The following is an 18041-nucleotide window of genomic DNA, read 5'->3' on the forward strand; positions in this document are numbered from 1 at the left end:
GTTACATTTAATATAAAACTGACTTTCTCAAAACTAAAAAAAACATATTAGGTCACTTTTGGAATAAGGGTAATAAATCTCTTGAATTTTAATTTTATGTTTCTAACCTAAATGAAAATTGTATGTAAAACGCATAAAAATTCAACACAAACATATGCATATAAAAATATTTATGAGATGAGTTCGTTTGTAAAGTATACTTGCTAAAACAATATTTTCATAATAATTTATTTTATAATAGTAAAATAGTTTTTCTAGAAATAAAAAAAAGATTAAATTAAAATTAGACTTGAAGTGTTATAAATTAATCAGTAATTACTAGTTTCAAATCACTTCATCTTAAAGCGAGGATAAAACATTTTACCAATATACTTTCTATAAATTTAAATCACTTCTTTTTTCTATAACTCATAATATTTATTTAATTATATTATAAAATATTATAATTCATCAATAATTTTTAATTATATAAGAATAATGATTTATTTAAAAAATTTAACAAATAGTATATTATTAGTAAAATTTTCAAATTATTTTATCACATTGCCAATAACACAAATATTGAATATGTAAAAATATTACAGCATAAGTTTTCTATAATTATATATAATTGTTTTAGATTAATTCATAAATTGATAATGATTATATAATACTATAGTTCATGTAAATGACTTATTTATACATTTCATTTTTGCTCATCCAATTTTCAATTTCTTCTATTCTAAAATTTTAAAAGCCAAAATAATTAATTATTTGATAAACTATTGAATTAAGAGTAATTAACATACGTTCTTGGGACTGGAGTATAATTTTCAACTCCATTTTCAGTAACAAACACATTATCTTCAATGCGAACACCACCAACAACTTTGAAACGCTCAAGTACTTCTTGATTTATATATTTTGCTAAATTTGGATTTTCAAGAGCACTTTTTAAAACCTATATAATTAAACATAATAATTTTTTTGTGTTTAACATATGACTATTATAACATAAATAATTTACTGGTTTAATAAAATAACACCCTGGCTCAATAGTAATCGCCATTCCAGCTTTTAATTTTCTTGCCATTCTCAAAGCTTTAACACCTGGCTGTAATGGACGTTCTGGACATCCTTCTAAATAACCTCCAACATCATGTACATCAAGTCCTAATAAATGTCCAAGACCATGAGGTTGAAAAACTGCTGCAAGTCCAGCATCATACATTTCATCAACATCTCCTTGAAGTAAATTAATGTCAAGCAGTCCTTTTAACATAACTTTATTTGCAAGAATATGCATTTCAATCCAACATATACCTAAATCATAAAAATATAAATTATATTAATTTGAATGTGTTGAAGCTTAATGGATTGATGTACTATTTAAAATATTTCTAGATGTATCCATGTGTTGAGTTAAATCAATTATATTTATTTATAGAATGAGTTGTAAATTTTAAAGCTACATAATTAATAAATTATGTAAAGTAACATTAATGCAAATAAACAAACATTGTTAACCTGGCTTTATTGATTTCATAACTGTTTGATTTGCTGCAAGTACAATATTATAAATAGAACGTTGATCATCAGAAAATTTCCCATTAGCTGGAAATGTAACTGTAACATCAGCTGTATAACCACAATAAGATGCACCCATATCAAAAAGACTAAAATATGTGACATAAAGGTAAATATGATTGAATAATAGACAAATTAATTAAAAAATTTACCAAAGATCACCATCACATATTTTCTTGGCATTTGGTTCAGTAGCATGTCCATAGTGTAAAATAGCATTGCTTAACCCGGAACAACATATATTATTGTATCCAACATGTCTACATCCTCCAACATAATAAACATAGTGTAAAAAGTTTGCTTCACATTGGTACTCAAACATTCCAGGTTTACATTTTGACATAACTGATTTGTGAGCATTACAAGAAACCTTAGTAGCATATCTCATGACTTCTTTCTCATATTCAGTTTTAATTACCCGACTATAAAATTATAACTTAATATTACTGAAACTAGATAAAATATATTACTTAAAACATTGAAATACAAAATTATTGTTTCATTTAATGACTCCTGGTTAAAAAATTAACTTAGTACTAAATTTAATACAAATGAATAAATGAAAAATAGAAGAATGACCAATTAAAAATTTTTAAATAATTTGATACTTTTAATATTATTTTAAATACTTGTAATAATTATTACATTAATTTAAGACTGTATGTTTGATCAAAATGATATTATAATTATTTAATTAAATTTGATGTTCTATATTTTTGATTTGAAAAATAAGTTTAATGGACTATAAAGTTATAAATTTATTAAAAGACATTAAAATATCTCGAACATATTTACAAGAATAATGTCAAATGTTCCTAACAAAAAACAATATTTGAAATGAATACTACTAGTGCTTACAGCTCTATCTAGTTTCATTGTATAAAATGACGACCATTATCTATTTACCTTAAAATAGATAACACTATCATGCATGTTATTTCTCAATATTTTGCAACACAATATATATAAATTTATATACATATACATATATGTGTTTGTATATATGTAAGTTACACCATGTATAAATTCAAATAATAATATCTGTAAAACTTAAAAAATCAAAAAATTACATCACTAAAATTTCTGTTAACATTATTTACTGTTATAGGGAGAAAATGTCAAGGATAGTCCTCCAAAATGTGAATATTAACAAAGTAAGTTTGTTCAATTTACTAAGACATTTAAATACTGCTAAAAACCAAAACCTGAAATATAAATCAAGCAAATTAGGACATACCTCTGTCCTGATTCAAGAAGGTAATGAAATAAGAGAACTACCCTTAATTGTACGTAATGTATGTGGTAACGATATTTGTACTGACAGTGATTGTACAAGTGAAATCAACTCAAATACTATGAACCTTATAGACAAATTGAAAGATTTCAATTCTGAGAGCGACCGCAAAAAAGCTGAAGAAGAAATTGTAGATGTTATTAGAGGTTTTAAAAAATGCTCATCAGTTAAATCACTAATAGATTTATTAGAAATAGTTATGTTGGATGAAATAACACCTGCAGTAGCACTATGTGCATTAAAAAAAATTGTTGAACTAGAAAATTTCAAATTTCATGTAGCAACTTATAGAGTTTCGTCGTTTTTAGAAACTAGGACCAATATTGATTATACAAAAACAACTATTTTACACAAATTATTGCAAATAATTTCAAACGGAGATGATCAAAATTCTGTTGTAGAGGCATTAGAACTAATACCTCTTGATCAAGTTAAAGTCTTGCCATCAGATGTATATAAAAATATATTATCACAAGAAATTTTATGTAGAGTAACAGAAAGTAAATTAAATATAAATGAATTATGCAGATCAATTGATACATTTTCAAAATTAAATGACTTTAAAAAAGCAGATCAGCTATGGGTAGGAATAATGGACAAAAATAGTCAAATTGACGAAAGCAATATTATAACAGTGTTTAGAATAATGTATCTATTGAAAAAAAGTAGAAAAACTATAATGAATATGTTAGAAAGAAGATTTCAAGATTTTTGGCACAAATTAAATGTTGATGAATTAATAGAAATAATATACACAATGAAATTAACAAAATGTGTTTCAATTAAAATTTTAGAAATTATATCTAGATGGATAAACACTAATATTCACACGATTAGTGAAACAAATCTAACTTCAATAGTTATAGAACTAAATCAAATAGGTTATGTTGACATTGGTATTGTAAAGGCTTTAGAAAGATATGTTAAAGCCAAACATAATGCAATTAAAAATCCATCACTTTTAGTTGAAATTATGAAATACAGTTCAAAATTCAACATACAATCAGAGAAAATATTTGATGGTTGTGCTAAATACTTAGTAAATTTTAATCAACAATTAAATCCTTCACAAATAAGAGATATTTTTTGGCCTTTTGGCCAGTTAAATTATAAGCCAAAATGTCCAATAAATTTTTGGAAAACTATAGAAAATATTATGAATAAAGAATTTTTTAATTTTAAATCACATGAAACCTTGGATATGCTAATAGCATGTGTTTTCCTTGAAAAACATCCATTAAACTTTATTCATAGAGTGTTTAACCCTAGTTTTTTACAGCAGTTATATGATGAAGGAGGACAAATAGATCACACTAAAATGAAATTGAAACTTATTGATCAATGTATGACACTCGAGTGTAAGCATTTCCAAGGACCAGTCTTACCAAGGGATAAATCTGCTAAAAGTATTTGGATAGATTTTAGAATAAAAAAAGTAATTAAATATGTTAGTAATAATATTGAACATGTATTTAAAGACTTTAATATTTCTTACTCTATATTTTTAAGTCAATTGCCTATTATGAGCATTTATTTCATTGATGCTTTGGTACATCCCAAAAATAGTGAAATTAACTATAAATACATAAATTTTAAAGAATATCCTGGGTTGTGTTCTGCCATTATTATACATTTACCAGAACATTATTGTTGGGAGAGTGAAAATTTAATTGGCATGGAAGAAACAAGAATTCGTCATTTCAGAAAAATTGGATTAAATGTTATAACTATGAACTATAACAAATTAAATGAACTTAAGTATCCAGCTGAAATAACTGAGTATATTTTTGATCGATACAAAAATATGTTAGGTCCACTCTAATTATATACATAAGTAATAAATATGTCAACTTACCATTCTGATATTATATTATATAGTATTTTATTGTTTACGTCAAATCTGTTGAATAAATTTCAATACATTAAATTTATATAAATTATATGTGTTGTATAACTCACTTTTCTATGCCATCAAAATGAGCTTCTTTCACTGTTAATCCACTATCAGAATTAACTCCAGTCTAAAAAATATATATAATTTAACCAATATCAGAATTTCAAATTTTTTTATATTATATATAATTTTCTTATATATATACTAACACATATCTTATATCTAATTTCCTCCTTCCTAATTTTTTTTTATGTAACAATCCTTATTATATGTACAGTTTTTCTGTGATTTCTCGGGAGCTAATTTTAAAATTTACGCCTATGCTACTTTATTGCAAATATTTCACAATAGTCTAAAAGGACACTTACTGGTGTTGTATCAGTTAATTTTTATACACTATCGAATTTCCAAATAGCATATATTTCATTTCAAGTAAAACAAAAATTAAAAGGCTCTATGCAAAAACAAGATAACTCCATTTTTTTTTCAAATTACATTTTAATGGTTCTAAATTAAGATTAAAATGACGAATACATTTAACCAAGGGAAAAATAGTTACAATGAATAAGTTAAAAAATTATCTTTTTTTTTTTAAATTTACTAGTAGTTTTTTTCAGTTTCCTGAAAATTAAAAAAAAGTGAGTTGTCTTGTTTTTCTATAGAGCCCTTCCATTTATCTAGTATTAAAGAGTAGCAGTAGAATTGTTATTCTAAAGCAAATATTTGAGACACTTATCAACACTTCATCCTCCAATTTAAACAGGAGAAAATAATATCCTAAATTAGGTGTACAGTAATTGTAACCAAGATGTGTATTTATTGACTAAAAAATACAAGAACATTTATTATAGAGATAAATGAAACTTTCTACAGTTAAATTTTGTTGAACTAATAAAAAAATATAGTTTTTTCGTTCAACTATCTAACAAAATTGATTTTTTATCAAACCGTTATTTTATTAAAAAAAAAAAAGAATTTTCAAAAGTTTTTAATTTTTAACAAATAAGTATTTTATTATTTGGATAAGAGCATCATCGAATCAATAAAATAACCCATAATCATATTATTTGACATTATTTAAAAATAAAAATTCAATTTTTTTTCAATAAGATAAAATAAACATATTAGTTTAAGACTTACAAGCAATTCAAGATTAAAATATTATACAAGAGGTTGAATAATCAATCATAAAAATACTACTTTGAATTCATCTAAAGAAAATCAAATTTCAATTAAATTTAATCTTTAAACTGAAAAATCTTTTAAAAAAATACAATGAAAACGAAACTTAATAATAGAAAAATAAATTATTGATTTAAATACTAAAATATTTGAATAATATTATCATAAATGATGAAAATTTTGTTATTGAATTTTGTAATTTTTGTTATTGAATGCGATATGAGGACGACTGATGTGAGCGTACACGATGTGGGAGATCGTGTCAAGTGGAAGTTTAGGATAAGGGTGACCGACCCCAAGTAGTAGGGATTATGGCAAGGGAAAAGAAGAAGAAGAATTTTGTCGTAAATACATAAATATTCTTTATAATGTTTACATCATTTCATGTTTGAAGAACATATTTACTGTTCACAGATGTATTCAATATATAGAACAATATATTACAGACTACATGAAAACTATTCATTTTCATATAGTCAGTGATAATTGCAGAAAAATAATAGCTTGCAAACAAATTCTTAATGAAAATTGAAATGTCTATATAATAAAACGTAGTTAGATATTACAGTCCACTAATTTTAAAGATATACAAACGCATCAAAGAAGTGATTGCACGACATATCGACGAAAATTAATAAGGTTAGTGTTTGTTTTATATTAATCTATGCGACTGTCAAAGAATTCCATAATGTGCTCAATACAAACAAAAAAATAAAACGATTGAGAATAGATAAATAACGTGTTATCTAGTGCATAGTGCAAATATATTTTTAGACATTTGAGCAAAGAAGAAAAAGTATTTATCGAACGATTTTTTTCTCTGTGGTCAATGAAATACGTCAGATAACTATTTAATTCAAATAAGTTTAACTAGATTTATTTATAATTAAGCACACAAAAAAAAATCAATTAGAACTATTCGAAAGCAATGCATGATCTAGCAATTTGATGATTAGTTGCGTAAGAAATTTAAATAGGACATAAATCGACTGTTTCAGTGTAAATAATCTGTATACGCAACAACAACAACAACAACAATGTAAATAGTTAAAAACTACTTTTGTAACTAGTCATATTATTGTTATTATTGTTGAAGTCAATAAAAAAGGTGATAACGATTGTGTCATCATATGCCATTGGTAAACAGTTATGGCTGAAATCAGAATATTAGTAAACAACAAAGTTATTATCACTGGACATGATTTGTTTTGAACGCCTCGAATGCACTACGTAATAGAATAAAGTTATAATTAGCCAACTAAATTGTGTAAACGTTTGAAAATTAACTGCGTTGAGTACATAAGCATGTAAAAATTTAATGCACTTCGTTTTGAAATGTCATTTGATGATTATTCTTTATAGATAACAATCTTATAAATTAAAATTGAACTTGCAGGTCCCATGTTTCTATTTTAGAATAGATAATACACTTTTCAATAATGTATTATCCTGCGACACTATTTTACTCAACTTAAATATTTTTTTTTTGACTATGTGCAATTATTCAACGTGAAAATATAAAAAAAATCTAGTAATCTCAGTAAATTTGTATCAACTAATATCATAATCACTCAAATTCACAGTTAAGTTTATACTTAATATATCAAATATTAACGTCACTCAGTTAATACTTGACAAATTCGTTAAAAACATTTTAATCAATAATCTATCATCAAATAAAAATATCTATTAAATAAAATGCATAGGAAATATTAATCGAAATTAGCAAACATTACATAAATATTTTTAATATTTATAAAAACCAATATGTTCTGAAAATACTTTAACACTTTTTAACATGCAAAAATATCTTTGAACTATATTCTAAAAACGACTCAACCTATAAATTAGTTATTACTCGTACTAAATTTTATCTATACATAAATTTAAACCAAAAAATATTCAATGATGTCCATACATAATTAAGCAACTTATTATTTACATTTTAACCTGGTAACGATGCGCGACCAAATAAAACACAAGTCAAATTAAAACTTGCAAATCTCACACAAGTCTAATTACGCGCAACAAATACTCACCAGCATTAATTATCGTACTCTACTAGTCGTGCATCTCAATGGTCAATAATCAATTATAAGATATACTTTACAAAATTAGGAAGAACAGATTCATATTAAAGTTTTAACGTAAATCTATTTGAAACCCTTTCCACTATAATAAGCTAACAGAAAGAATTTTAATTTAGCTGTATAAATTAAATCTCTATAGGATCATTTAATAAATATGTAGGATGCAATTTTTTCCTTGAAATCATCTCTAAACGTTTCTTAGATAATTTCAAATGAAATAGCACTGATTTCTTCAGAAATGTTAAAAAAGGAATAGTAACCAATATCACTTTAGGTTTCAAAACATCATATATTTTGTACGCACATTAGTTACCAGTTTATAGTTACAATTATTGATATTAAAATGTTTAATTAACGTTTGTAGTAACTAGAACACGGTTATTATTATTACACGTGTGTTTTGTTTATTATGTTTGGCAATTATTATCCTATAGTTATAAGGTTAACTTTTAAAGAAAACTTTACATTTCAAGAACCATTTACAAATCAAATATAAATTAATTTTACTACATTTAATTCATTAAATTTATTTAAAATCTATGCATAATCATATGATCACAAATTATTATTTTAATTTTCATATAATTTTTAGTTTGTAAAAAAAATTATTATATTTTTTACAAAAATTTAGAAAGAAAGAACGAGGCTTTCTAATTTACCATTTTTTTATGTGTAAAATTATGACATTTTAAGAGTTAACACAACGGTGTGATATATAAATAATCAAACTACGTTTTATTAAACTAGTGAAGTTCATATTTATTCATATGATAAATATGTTGCCTGTTAAAATATTTGCAAACCAAAAGGTAGAAAATACTATTATAGTCAATGCAACAAATAGCTTAGTATATTTATACAACCATTTGTCAATTGTAATAAATTAAATAGTCTGGATAGTTTATGAATTTATTGCTAATAAGAAAGATTAGAATTGAGCAACATTTTTAATTTAGTAATATATTAATTCAGGAAATTTAATATGTACACATAATAATATATAATTTTTTAACCATTTGATCATGTTTAATGTCTTTTCTAAAAGTTATTGCTTGTGCCAATGAAGATGGTAAACTTACATTGCCCAAAAACTGAGAACCTACGCACCGAGACATATTGTAGTCTTTTAAAAAGTTTAGTTATTAAATTATTAAAATAAATTTTAAAACTACGCATGTAACGAGCAAAATAATTTTAATCCTGTTTTAAATTATTTATGGTTGCAAATAAAATTGTATAGATAAATCGAAAACTATTACTTACCAAAGTCAACAAAACTGATGGTTTCAATAATTCCAATGTTTCAGCGAGCTAGAAAATATTTATAAACAAATATAAAAATAATTAGAAAACTTTATATAAAATAATTTGTTTTATTCTCATTATATAATCAGTACACATTCTTTTATAAGAACTCATAAAAAATTTATTTTCATATTTTTAAATTTCCGTCATAATTTTAAGCTTTGAACCGTATAAACCAAAAAATACTCTATAAATCTAAAAATGTTTCCCCACACTTATACCTAGAAATTATCAGCTATTTAAGTTAGAAGATCTTGTTATAATCTCTAAAAAACGACAATTAAATCAAGAAACTTTTTCCTGGTAACCTCTACACTATAAAATGACTCATATTTCCCATAAGTGTGAGACAATTTTTTTTCAATAAATCATTATAGCCTATTCTATCGAATGTTTTTCAATACCTTTTTCGAACGATCACTTATTTCGTTAGAAAATTTTAAATTTTGAAACAAGTTAATATTTGAATAATTTGAACAATTCAAAATTTGTCAAGCTAATGAAGTACGTGTTTTTTAATTATAATTCTCATTAAGGCGGATATTGACTTCCATTAAACCATTGAATCTGCCATGACTAAAAAACATTTTAGTAAAAGCAGAATATAATAATTATATTCTGGATATGAAGCGCTATCTTTAGAAAAATTTACCATTATTTAAGAGTGAAAATACAAATTGTATATGATTAGCGTTGATAATAGTAAAATTGTTCTCGAAATACGTATCCGCAAGTTTTTAATCATTTTTGTGGCTTTTTAAATAAGATATTTTTTTATATTTTTTAGTTTTCAATAATATTTTAAATTTAAAATTATACTCAAGTTGTGCAATTATAATCATAATTATTGAAAAAAAACTTTTTACGATAGCACGACTACTAATGTCCTTTTACAATTAGATAATAACTCATCATATCAAAATCAACTCTTAACAAACGTTTAATTAACCCTTATCAACATTGTTATCACAAAAAGTATTTTTTACAAACTTTTAAAACAAACTATTGATATCCAAAATTGTACGCTAATAACAAAAGATTTAGACAAACGGATCATCGATGAACAGTTATTTAGATTTTCATGTAACTCTTGTTCATTTTTTCTCTAAATAAACACTATCAGCAATTCTAAAAGAATTAATATACATTCAAACTCATCCAATATTAGAAATAATATTTATGTATACAAAAGGAAAACATTCCAGGTCGAATCTCCGGATCCCACGATTTTGGCACCTAAACACAAACAAAATTAAGGATAAAAATCAATAAAATTCTTAGTTTAAACCCACCACGAAAAGGCGTACTTTGTAAAATCAAGATACTCAATTCAGCCTATCTGCAATACTACATATAAATGTTTATACAGGAGGGGAGTTGAATATTCTAAAAACCTTCGATAAATTGTCACCTATGAAAACCAAATAGTAATGTACACGATTGAAAGTCTACTCAATTCTCTTGGTGTTTACATTAGTTTCCAAAATATACAGTTCTTAGGTTAAATTTATTTTTTAAAGAACATAAAAAAACATCGATAACTACAACGGATTTAATAGCATTTTATTACATCAATTAAATGTATGCAATATCTAAAAGTTAAAGTCATTAACCGAACTTGTGTACTAGTTTATTGATGTATTTTTATTTATCATTAAAAAAATTAATAATAAAACAAAACATGCAACAAATCTAAACAGATATAAGCAACACTCGTATTGTTATAAAAAATTAATCTGTTCGCAATAACATTTTTTTTTTATCATACAATTCCTAGAAAAAATTATTTGAAAGTTGCAATTACAAAAAAATGAATTAAATTGAATAATACAATGTATAAATCACTCAAAAAATAAAATATATATGATATTATATCCAGTTGACTTTCACATATCTTTTTTTTTTTGACAACAAAATGTATAATATTTTCAACAATTTGAATCAACAATGATTGATTAAAGAGAATATCTTATTTTAAACATTTTTAACTAAAAAATAAAATAAATTTATAACAATTTAGATTAATAATCTTTTTATTTTATTAAAAAGAAAACCATGATTTTATGTTATTGTACTTGTATAAATTTAATTGAATATCAAATCACGTATAAAAACTCAATGATTATGAGGTTTTTTTATTATGTCTAAAAATATTGTCAATATTAGCCACCATGATAAAAAATTAATATGCTAATTTTTTATTTTTAAGTAATAATATTTTCAAAAATTGAACTTTTTATAAGAATGATTTTACTAAGAGAACGCCACGTCGACATAAATTTAAACGAAAAGTCACCTAAAGGTCATACAGTTCTAGTTGCTATTGAAAATATAAACTATAATGTCAGAAATATTATAGTTAAATTGTGTAAATTTATATAGAAATATTTTTAAGGAGAGGAAAAGTTAAGTTTTCCTAAAAATTTTATTCGAATGCACTTATGCAAGTCAGATTTTTTTAGATGAAGAAAACTCGATATTATATTCTTGGTGTATAACATAGTTTTTAATTGTAGGCAATATCAATTTAGATCGAACCTTATAATCGATCAATATAATAGAGAATAATAGATCAATAAAATAAAGACTATAAAAAGTAAAAAATCTTTTAGATCCTGTGTAAAATGATTAAGCATTTCTGATCAATACGGCAATAATTTGCCTTCATTGTTCATTATTAATACATTAATATAAGTTTATAAGCAACTTAATTTAAAAAAACTATAAACTTTTTTACTGACTTTGATTTACAAGACTTTTCTGTGAGTCTGTGTATATGTATACATATATGTGTTAATGGAGATAACCACCTACTAAATAAGATAATGAATATTCTCACACCGCAATTAAGCAATATTAAGATTACCAAGATTTAAAAAAAAATAATTGTAACTTAAAACAGACAGTTATTTAATTGGTAGACTATATGAACATCTTGTATATGTTTATAAATAATCAACATGACTTTTCTGTTATTTAAAATAAAAAACAGTTAAATAAAATGAAATTTCCTAACGATTTAATAACTAAAGAAAGTTTTTAACCAAAGTGTCCTGAAATTGGTAATAGAAATCTTCCGTAAAAATATGTGGATATTAAAAGTTTTCAATAATTCAAAAACATTATTTGATGCCTTCTTTAAAAAGAAAACGAATTTACAATTTTTCCTATGTCAGCAAAATTTAAATTATGTTTTGTTTAGAGAAAGTTATAATTATATATATATATATATTATTTACGTTATTTATTTCAGTTCTAATCTTTTTTTTAATAAGATAAATAATATAATCTATTATGTATACGCAAGTACTTGGTTTAAATTGCACGCACAATTACATTTACTATGCAGTATAATTAGATAAACCTAATAATGTATACANTTGCACGCACAATTACATTTACTATGCAGTATAATTAGATAAACCTAATAAGTATACACTTATTAAAATGATATATCCCACAAAATTTTTAATTATTTAAATGACCTCATGCTTATTACATGTTATGAAAAATTATATTTTAAAAATACTGCTGTTTCTTGTAATTTCAATCCGATTTTTGGATTTCTCAAATCACTTTTATCAGTCCAACTCAATTCAAAAATCTTTATTTATAATTCATCCGAGCCGATTCCGCTATTCTTGAAACAACCTGACTATTCGAGCATTAGGAAAAATATGGTCAGATCTAATACAACCCGACTTTGGATCGGAATGGATTTGATCGGTTCTAAATATGTAGCAAGGACGTGTATTAAAATGTTTATAACTCAATAAGTACTTATCCTAAAGTTGATATCGACCATCAAAGTTTTTTTTAATTACTAAAAAAAATAATTATGCTGAAAAAATAAAAATATATTTTTATTCTTATTTGAGAAAATAATAAGATATATGATTTGCATTTAGTGTAAGAATGTAAAATTGCATTTGATTATTTAATCAAAAGTTATAAGAATTCTCAATTTGATTAGGTTTGCCTGTATATATATAGTGTGCCTAACCATGTTTTGATGACTTAGTCCAGTAAATATTTTGTGTAACTTTTTTTTAAACAATTTTTAAAATTTAGAATTACGTTAAAAGCATAATTTTTATTATTCGTCTCTAATAAAAAATAAATACATATAATTTTTTTTTAATTTTCTAAAGATAAAAAATTATTTTTTTAAATTAATAAAAATAAATAATAAAAAATATGTTTTCAACATAGTCGAAAACTTAAAATTGTTTTAAAAAGAAAATAAAGCAAAATATTCCATAAATCAAAAGTTGTTAAATACGATAAAACTTGCTGGTACACTGTATGTATATATATATTTTTAGATATCAAGTTTCAATGAACCTTATGATTACAATTCAATTTTTTATTTCGTCTACATTTAAAAGAATAACATTAATGATAAGATTTTATACTCAAATTTGTAAAATATTATTTTTCCACATATAGTTTTTAAAAAACTAGCGAAATATTTAACATAAACTAAAAATAAGATTATTAAGTAAAATAATATTGTAATAAATGAATTATTAAAAAAACTAAATAGGTGATAAAATAAGAAACACTTATTTTAACAATAGTTAGAACCTCTTTAGTCAGGGGTACACATTCAACACAACTATCTATGCCGTTTAATATTTGCTAGTGACTATAACAAACTACAACAAAAGCTCAATATTGCAAATGAATCTTTAAATTATATTAAGTTAAAAATATACATTTCTATTGTCACTCGTATCATATGTAAAACAAAAAACAAAACTGGGCATCTGTCCTAAAATAAAAAATCGCACATGTTATAACAGGTGCTATTTTTAAAAAAATTTTTTCTTCCACACTTACAAAATTTACACTTTCAAATCCTCGGCTTTTCATGAATATACACTAAAATACACTAAAAATTACGACGCACAATATATTTTATGCAATACGCCAATAAAACTTTATTATTATTACCTTGTCCGTATAGTACACGTAATCTGCTTGGTATCGTTGTTTATATTCATTTAACTCCAGTGGAATTCCCATCCAAACATAATGTTCCTCTGGAATCCTGGAGAAAAATAGATGCACTTTGCCGGTAGACACTTGCAAAAGACCATAGCTATCCGGTTCGCTAACCCCGAAAGTCCATTGAAAATAAGATTCCTAATAATAAGTAGACACAGTTCAGTTAAAAATTCAATTTATTTTTATTAAAAACGAAAATAAAAAAAATACAGTATAGTATATAAAACTGCATGATTAAATTTATGTATATTAAGGTATAATGTCTTTTTTTTTTTATGAAAATTACATTTTGGTACAATGTTTAATTACGCCAAAGTAGATTTTAAGTATTAGCATTTGTTATGTATTACATTTTATCAAAATAGTATATAACTTAAAGTTTTGCATATTTTTAACAAATAAAATATTCAATAATTAAATGAAAATAAAATGTTCATCGCCAGAAATTTTGAGCTAAAAAATATGAACGTAATCGTCATTATCAAATATATTTATAGACTTACATTCTTTACTAGTCACTCTTTTTATACAACGGAAAATGTTAACCATGTTCTATAGCACAATTAAATTTAAAGGTTATGCTTTGTTTTATTTTAATATTGAATACCTTATAGTAAAAAGTAATAAAAATACAGGAGATAAAAAATTATAAAATAAGTTTTTAATAAAGAATTACTTTTTGTAATCGTTTTGAAATAATTATCTTTTAAGTTTTATTTATATAATATAAATAATAGCAACACTAATGTTAACAGAAATTTATTTTATAATTTCCAATTTCAACTAGTAAACACATTAGGTGTAGAATATAATTAATAAGTTTTAATCAAATTATATTTAATGCTATTGCTACACTGATTACATTGATTATTATTGTTTATTCATTTTAATAATTTTAATTGAGTTAAGGAATTAATAATTTAAACAAAAATCATGAAATATTAACCTTATTATCTCACAGTATATAAGAAATTTTGGATACTACGCAAAGTATGAATTCTTACCAAAATTTAAATGTATTAAATAAAATAATTTTTTTAAATGAAAAAAAATAATAATAAAACATGTATATATTAATATTGCAAAATTTGTTAATTAATACAACATAGCTTATGTTTAAAATTTTGAAGGTGTCATAATAAATTTCATACTAGAAAATATAAAACAATTATACTTTAATTTGAGTTTTTTAAAAATAAAAAATTAAGTTTTTTGTTCATCCAATAAATATTTAATTTGTTTCTTGTTCAGAGTATTCTCCTAGTCTATTGAAATCTAGTTTTGTAAATTCTATCTTTATCTATTAATTCATTAATAAATAATCGTCCAATCTATAAATTAAGTGTAAAAATGCACTTAATTTAGAATCTTTAAATTTTTTTTTTAATTAAGATTCTTGAACTAATACTTTTGCGTTTATTTAGCTACATCATGATTAATGAACAGTGTGATTTTTGAACCCAAAAATCAAAATGTACAAACTTGTTTAGTACTGTAGAAAAAAGAAGCCAAGTGAACGCTATATATACAAACCTTAGCATAGCATTTGATTCAGTCAATTATGCTTTTTTAATAAATAAACTTAGTCTTCTTGGCATTCTTGAATCTAATGGGATTGCGCATATAAGAATTTATCAAACGTCAATGCTGGGACTTTAAAAATATTCAATGTCTTATAACTCTTTATTATTCCAAAGTAGGTTCAAATCTTGAGTATGAATCCATTATATGGAATCCCTNTACTTTTGCGTTTATTTAGCTACATCATGATTAATGAACAGTGTGATTTCAATCTAGTTGTATACACCTTTTAAATAATATAAAATTCATTCCTTAAAATACTTATGTTATAAATTTAAATTAAATTATACCACTAGTAAATTTGCATACATAAATTTAATGATACATAATTTATTTTTAGAATTTTAAATAGCAATATTAATTGTCCAGAAATACCTAGAAACATTGGTTGGTTTGTTTCTTATTAATATACTAAATCTAAGACTACTTTCTATGAGTTATCCATACACAATCATATAGTTTTAACAAATCTAAAAGTTGTGAACAATATACTTTTAAGTCTAGAAAATTTTTACTTTAATTTTGATTGTGAATCTTAACTTTAATTAATACAAATGCCTCATTATAATTATGAATAATATATCATTAGTAGTAATACTTACATATACTATTTATTTTACTATATTAGAAGTTAATGTTCAATTATTATTATTTTATTTTCTCTTGATTGTATTATTTTAGTTATTTATATCACTTCATTTTTAACTATGTATATCTTATATGTAATTTTTGTACATTCTATTGAGAGTTAAATATGAATAATAAATATTTTTTTTATTTTTGTACAAGAGAAGGTAGGAAAACCTATAGTTTGCCAGTATAGAATCAAACCTAAATACTTGTTTACCACAGCCTATACAAATTGATCATTGATTTTTACCATGTTAATTTTTAATTCACTTACAAATAAAGGATTAATTTTATTAAGTAGATTCTGAAATTAATTTTTATTACAAAACTGTTTTACTGAATTTTTAATACTTAGTTATAACTCACCTGTCTAAAATCATAATCAGTATCTGATGAATAATGACTTATAGCATTTCCTCCTTGTAAAAGTACATAACAATCTGAGTTTAGAAGTTCAGAAATTGAATTTAAAGATTTACAAAGTCGTTCCTGATTTAGCTTATAAAGTTCTCTAGGTATTGATAGAGTATGTTCACCCATACTAAAATTTCCATTTAAACTGTCGAAATAACATTCAATTAAATTATATAGTTTGAGTAGAATATATAAATGTAAATAAAAAATCTACCTCATGCAAGTCATTTTTTTTTTTTATTCACAAAATTGAAAACAAGCTCAGAACTCAAATAAGTGTAACTGCAGAAGTATGGAATTAGAGTATATTATAAATACTTAAAAATATTATAGCAATGAGAAATATCAATTATTATGATGATTAAATTTAATGGATTATTTAACTATACAAAACATATTTTCTACCACTTTTAAGTAGTTACGAGTAGTACTTTTCAAGTAATATTTTTTGTATAACAGCATTGATAACATATAATCTTTATCAACCACTGCTCTATCTTCATAATATCGCCTTCATTTGAATTGTAGTCAATTTGTTTGTTATCTATATTTTACAATGACATTGGTTGAGTATAATTTAATTATACTTGTATTATAGGTGATCAAGCATTCAAATTAAGTAAAATTAAATTCTGTTATCTGCGTCTAAAATATAATTTAAATCATAATATAAGCTTTTCTAATCTTAGATTAGAGAATATTTTGTCCTGTGTAAACATAGGCTTAAAGTGGTATAGGTTTGGGAGGTATAGTCTCACAAGTAATTTAAACTATTGCATATAATATATAATATATATATATATAATATTATTCTGATATAAATTTATTTTTTTGTTCCGATGTTATATTTCAGTTCTTCTAAAATATTTACTTAAAAGAATTTATCAAAATTACATTTGTCAATTATAATAAAGAATTTACCCTACTTATTTATTCGAAAACCTAAAATTTGTTCAAATATTGGTATTATATTGGTTTAGCACGATTATTTTTTATTTTATCAAATTTTTTATAGTTAAAATTAAACGATTATTTCTTAAATTAATTCAAAAGTATAAACTAATGATTTCGATCC

The 18041-nt window shown here is 23.5% G+C and overlaps 2 protein-coding genes across 3 annotated transcripts; one reads left to right on the forward strand and one right to left on the reverse strand.

Annotated features, from left to right (window-relative positions):
• Window positions 1–520: 520 nt before the first annotated feature.
• On the reverse strand, window positions 521–17407 carry LOC126906619 (xaa-Pro dipeptidase). Of its 2 annotated transcripts, XM_050687711.1 has the most exons (11): window positions 17181–17406; window positions 16919–17111; window positions 14288–14479; window positions 9290–9337; window positions 4820–4881; window positions 4716–4760; window positions 1719–1988; window positions 1507–1655; window positions 1007–1302; window positions 789–940; window positions 521–721 (listed from the first exon to the last, which is right to left on the reverse strand). In XM_050687711.1, exons 1-11 carry the CDS (start codon window positions 17192–17194, stop codon window positions 673–675), a joined length of 1470 nt encoding a protein of 489 aa, XP_050543668.1. In that variant the 5' UTR covers window positions 17195–17406; the 3' UTR covers window positions 521–672. The 2 variants fall into 2 exon arrangements, with proteins under 2 accessions (XP_050543668.1, XP_050544442.1); XM_050688485.1 differs by lacking the exon at window positions 4716–4760 and having other exon boundaries at window positions 17181–17407.
• Window positions 2476–4800, forward strand: LOC126905932 (FAST kinase domain-containing protein 3, mitochondrial-like). Its single transcript, XM_050686498.1, has 2 exons — window positions 2476–2571; window positions 2675–4800. Exons 1-2 carry the CDS (start codon window positions 2498–2500, stop codon window positions 4680–4682), a joined length of 2082 nt encoding a protein of 693 aa, XP_050542455.1. The 5' UTR covers window positions 2476–2497; the 3' UTR covers window positions 4683–4800.
• Window positions 17408–18041: the final 634 nt, after the last annotated feature.

The sequence above is a fragment of the Daktulosphaira vitifoliae genome, unplaced genomic scaffold, assembly GCF_025091365.1.
Source record: "Daktulosphaira vitifoliae isolate Bord-2020 unplaced genomic scaffold, ASM2509136v1 Scaffold_1, whole genome shotgun sequence".
NCBI classification, from domain to species: domain Eukaryota; kingdom Metazoa; phylum Arthropoda; class Insecta; order Hemiptera; family Phylloxeridae; genus Daktulosphaira; species Daktulosphaira vitifoliae.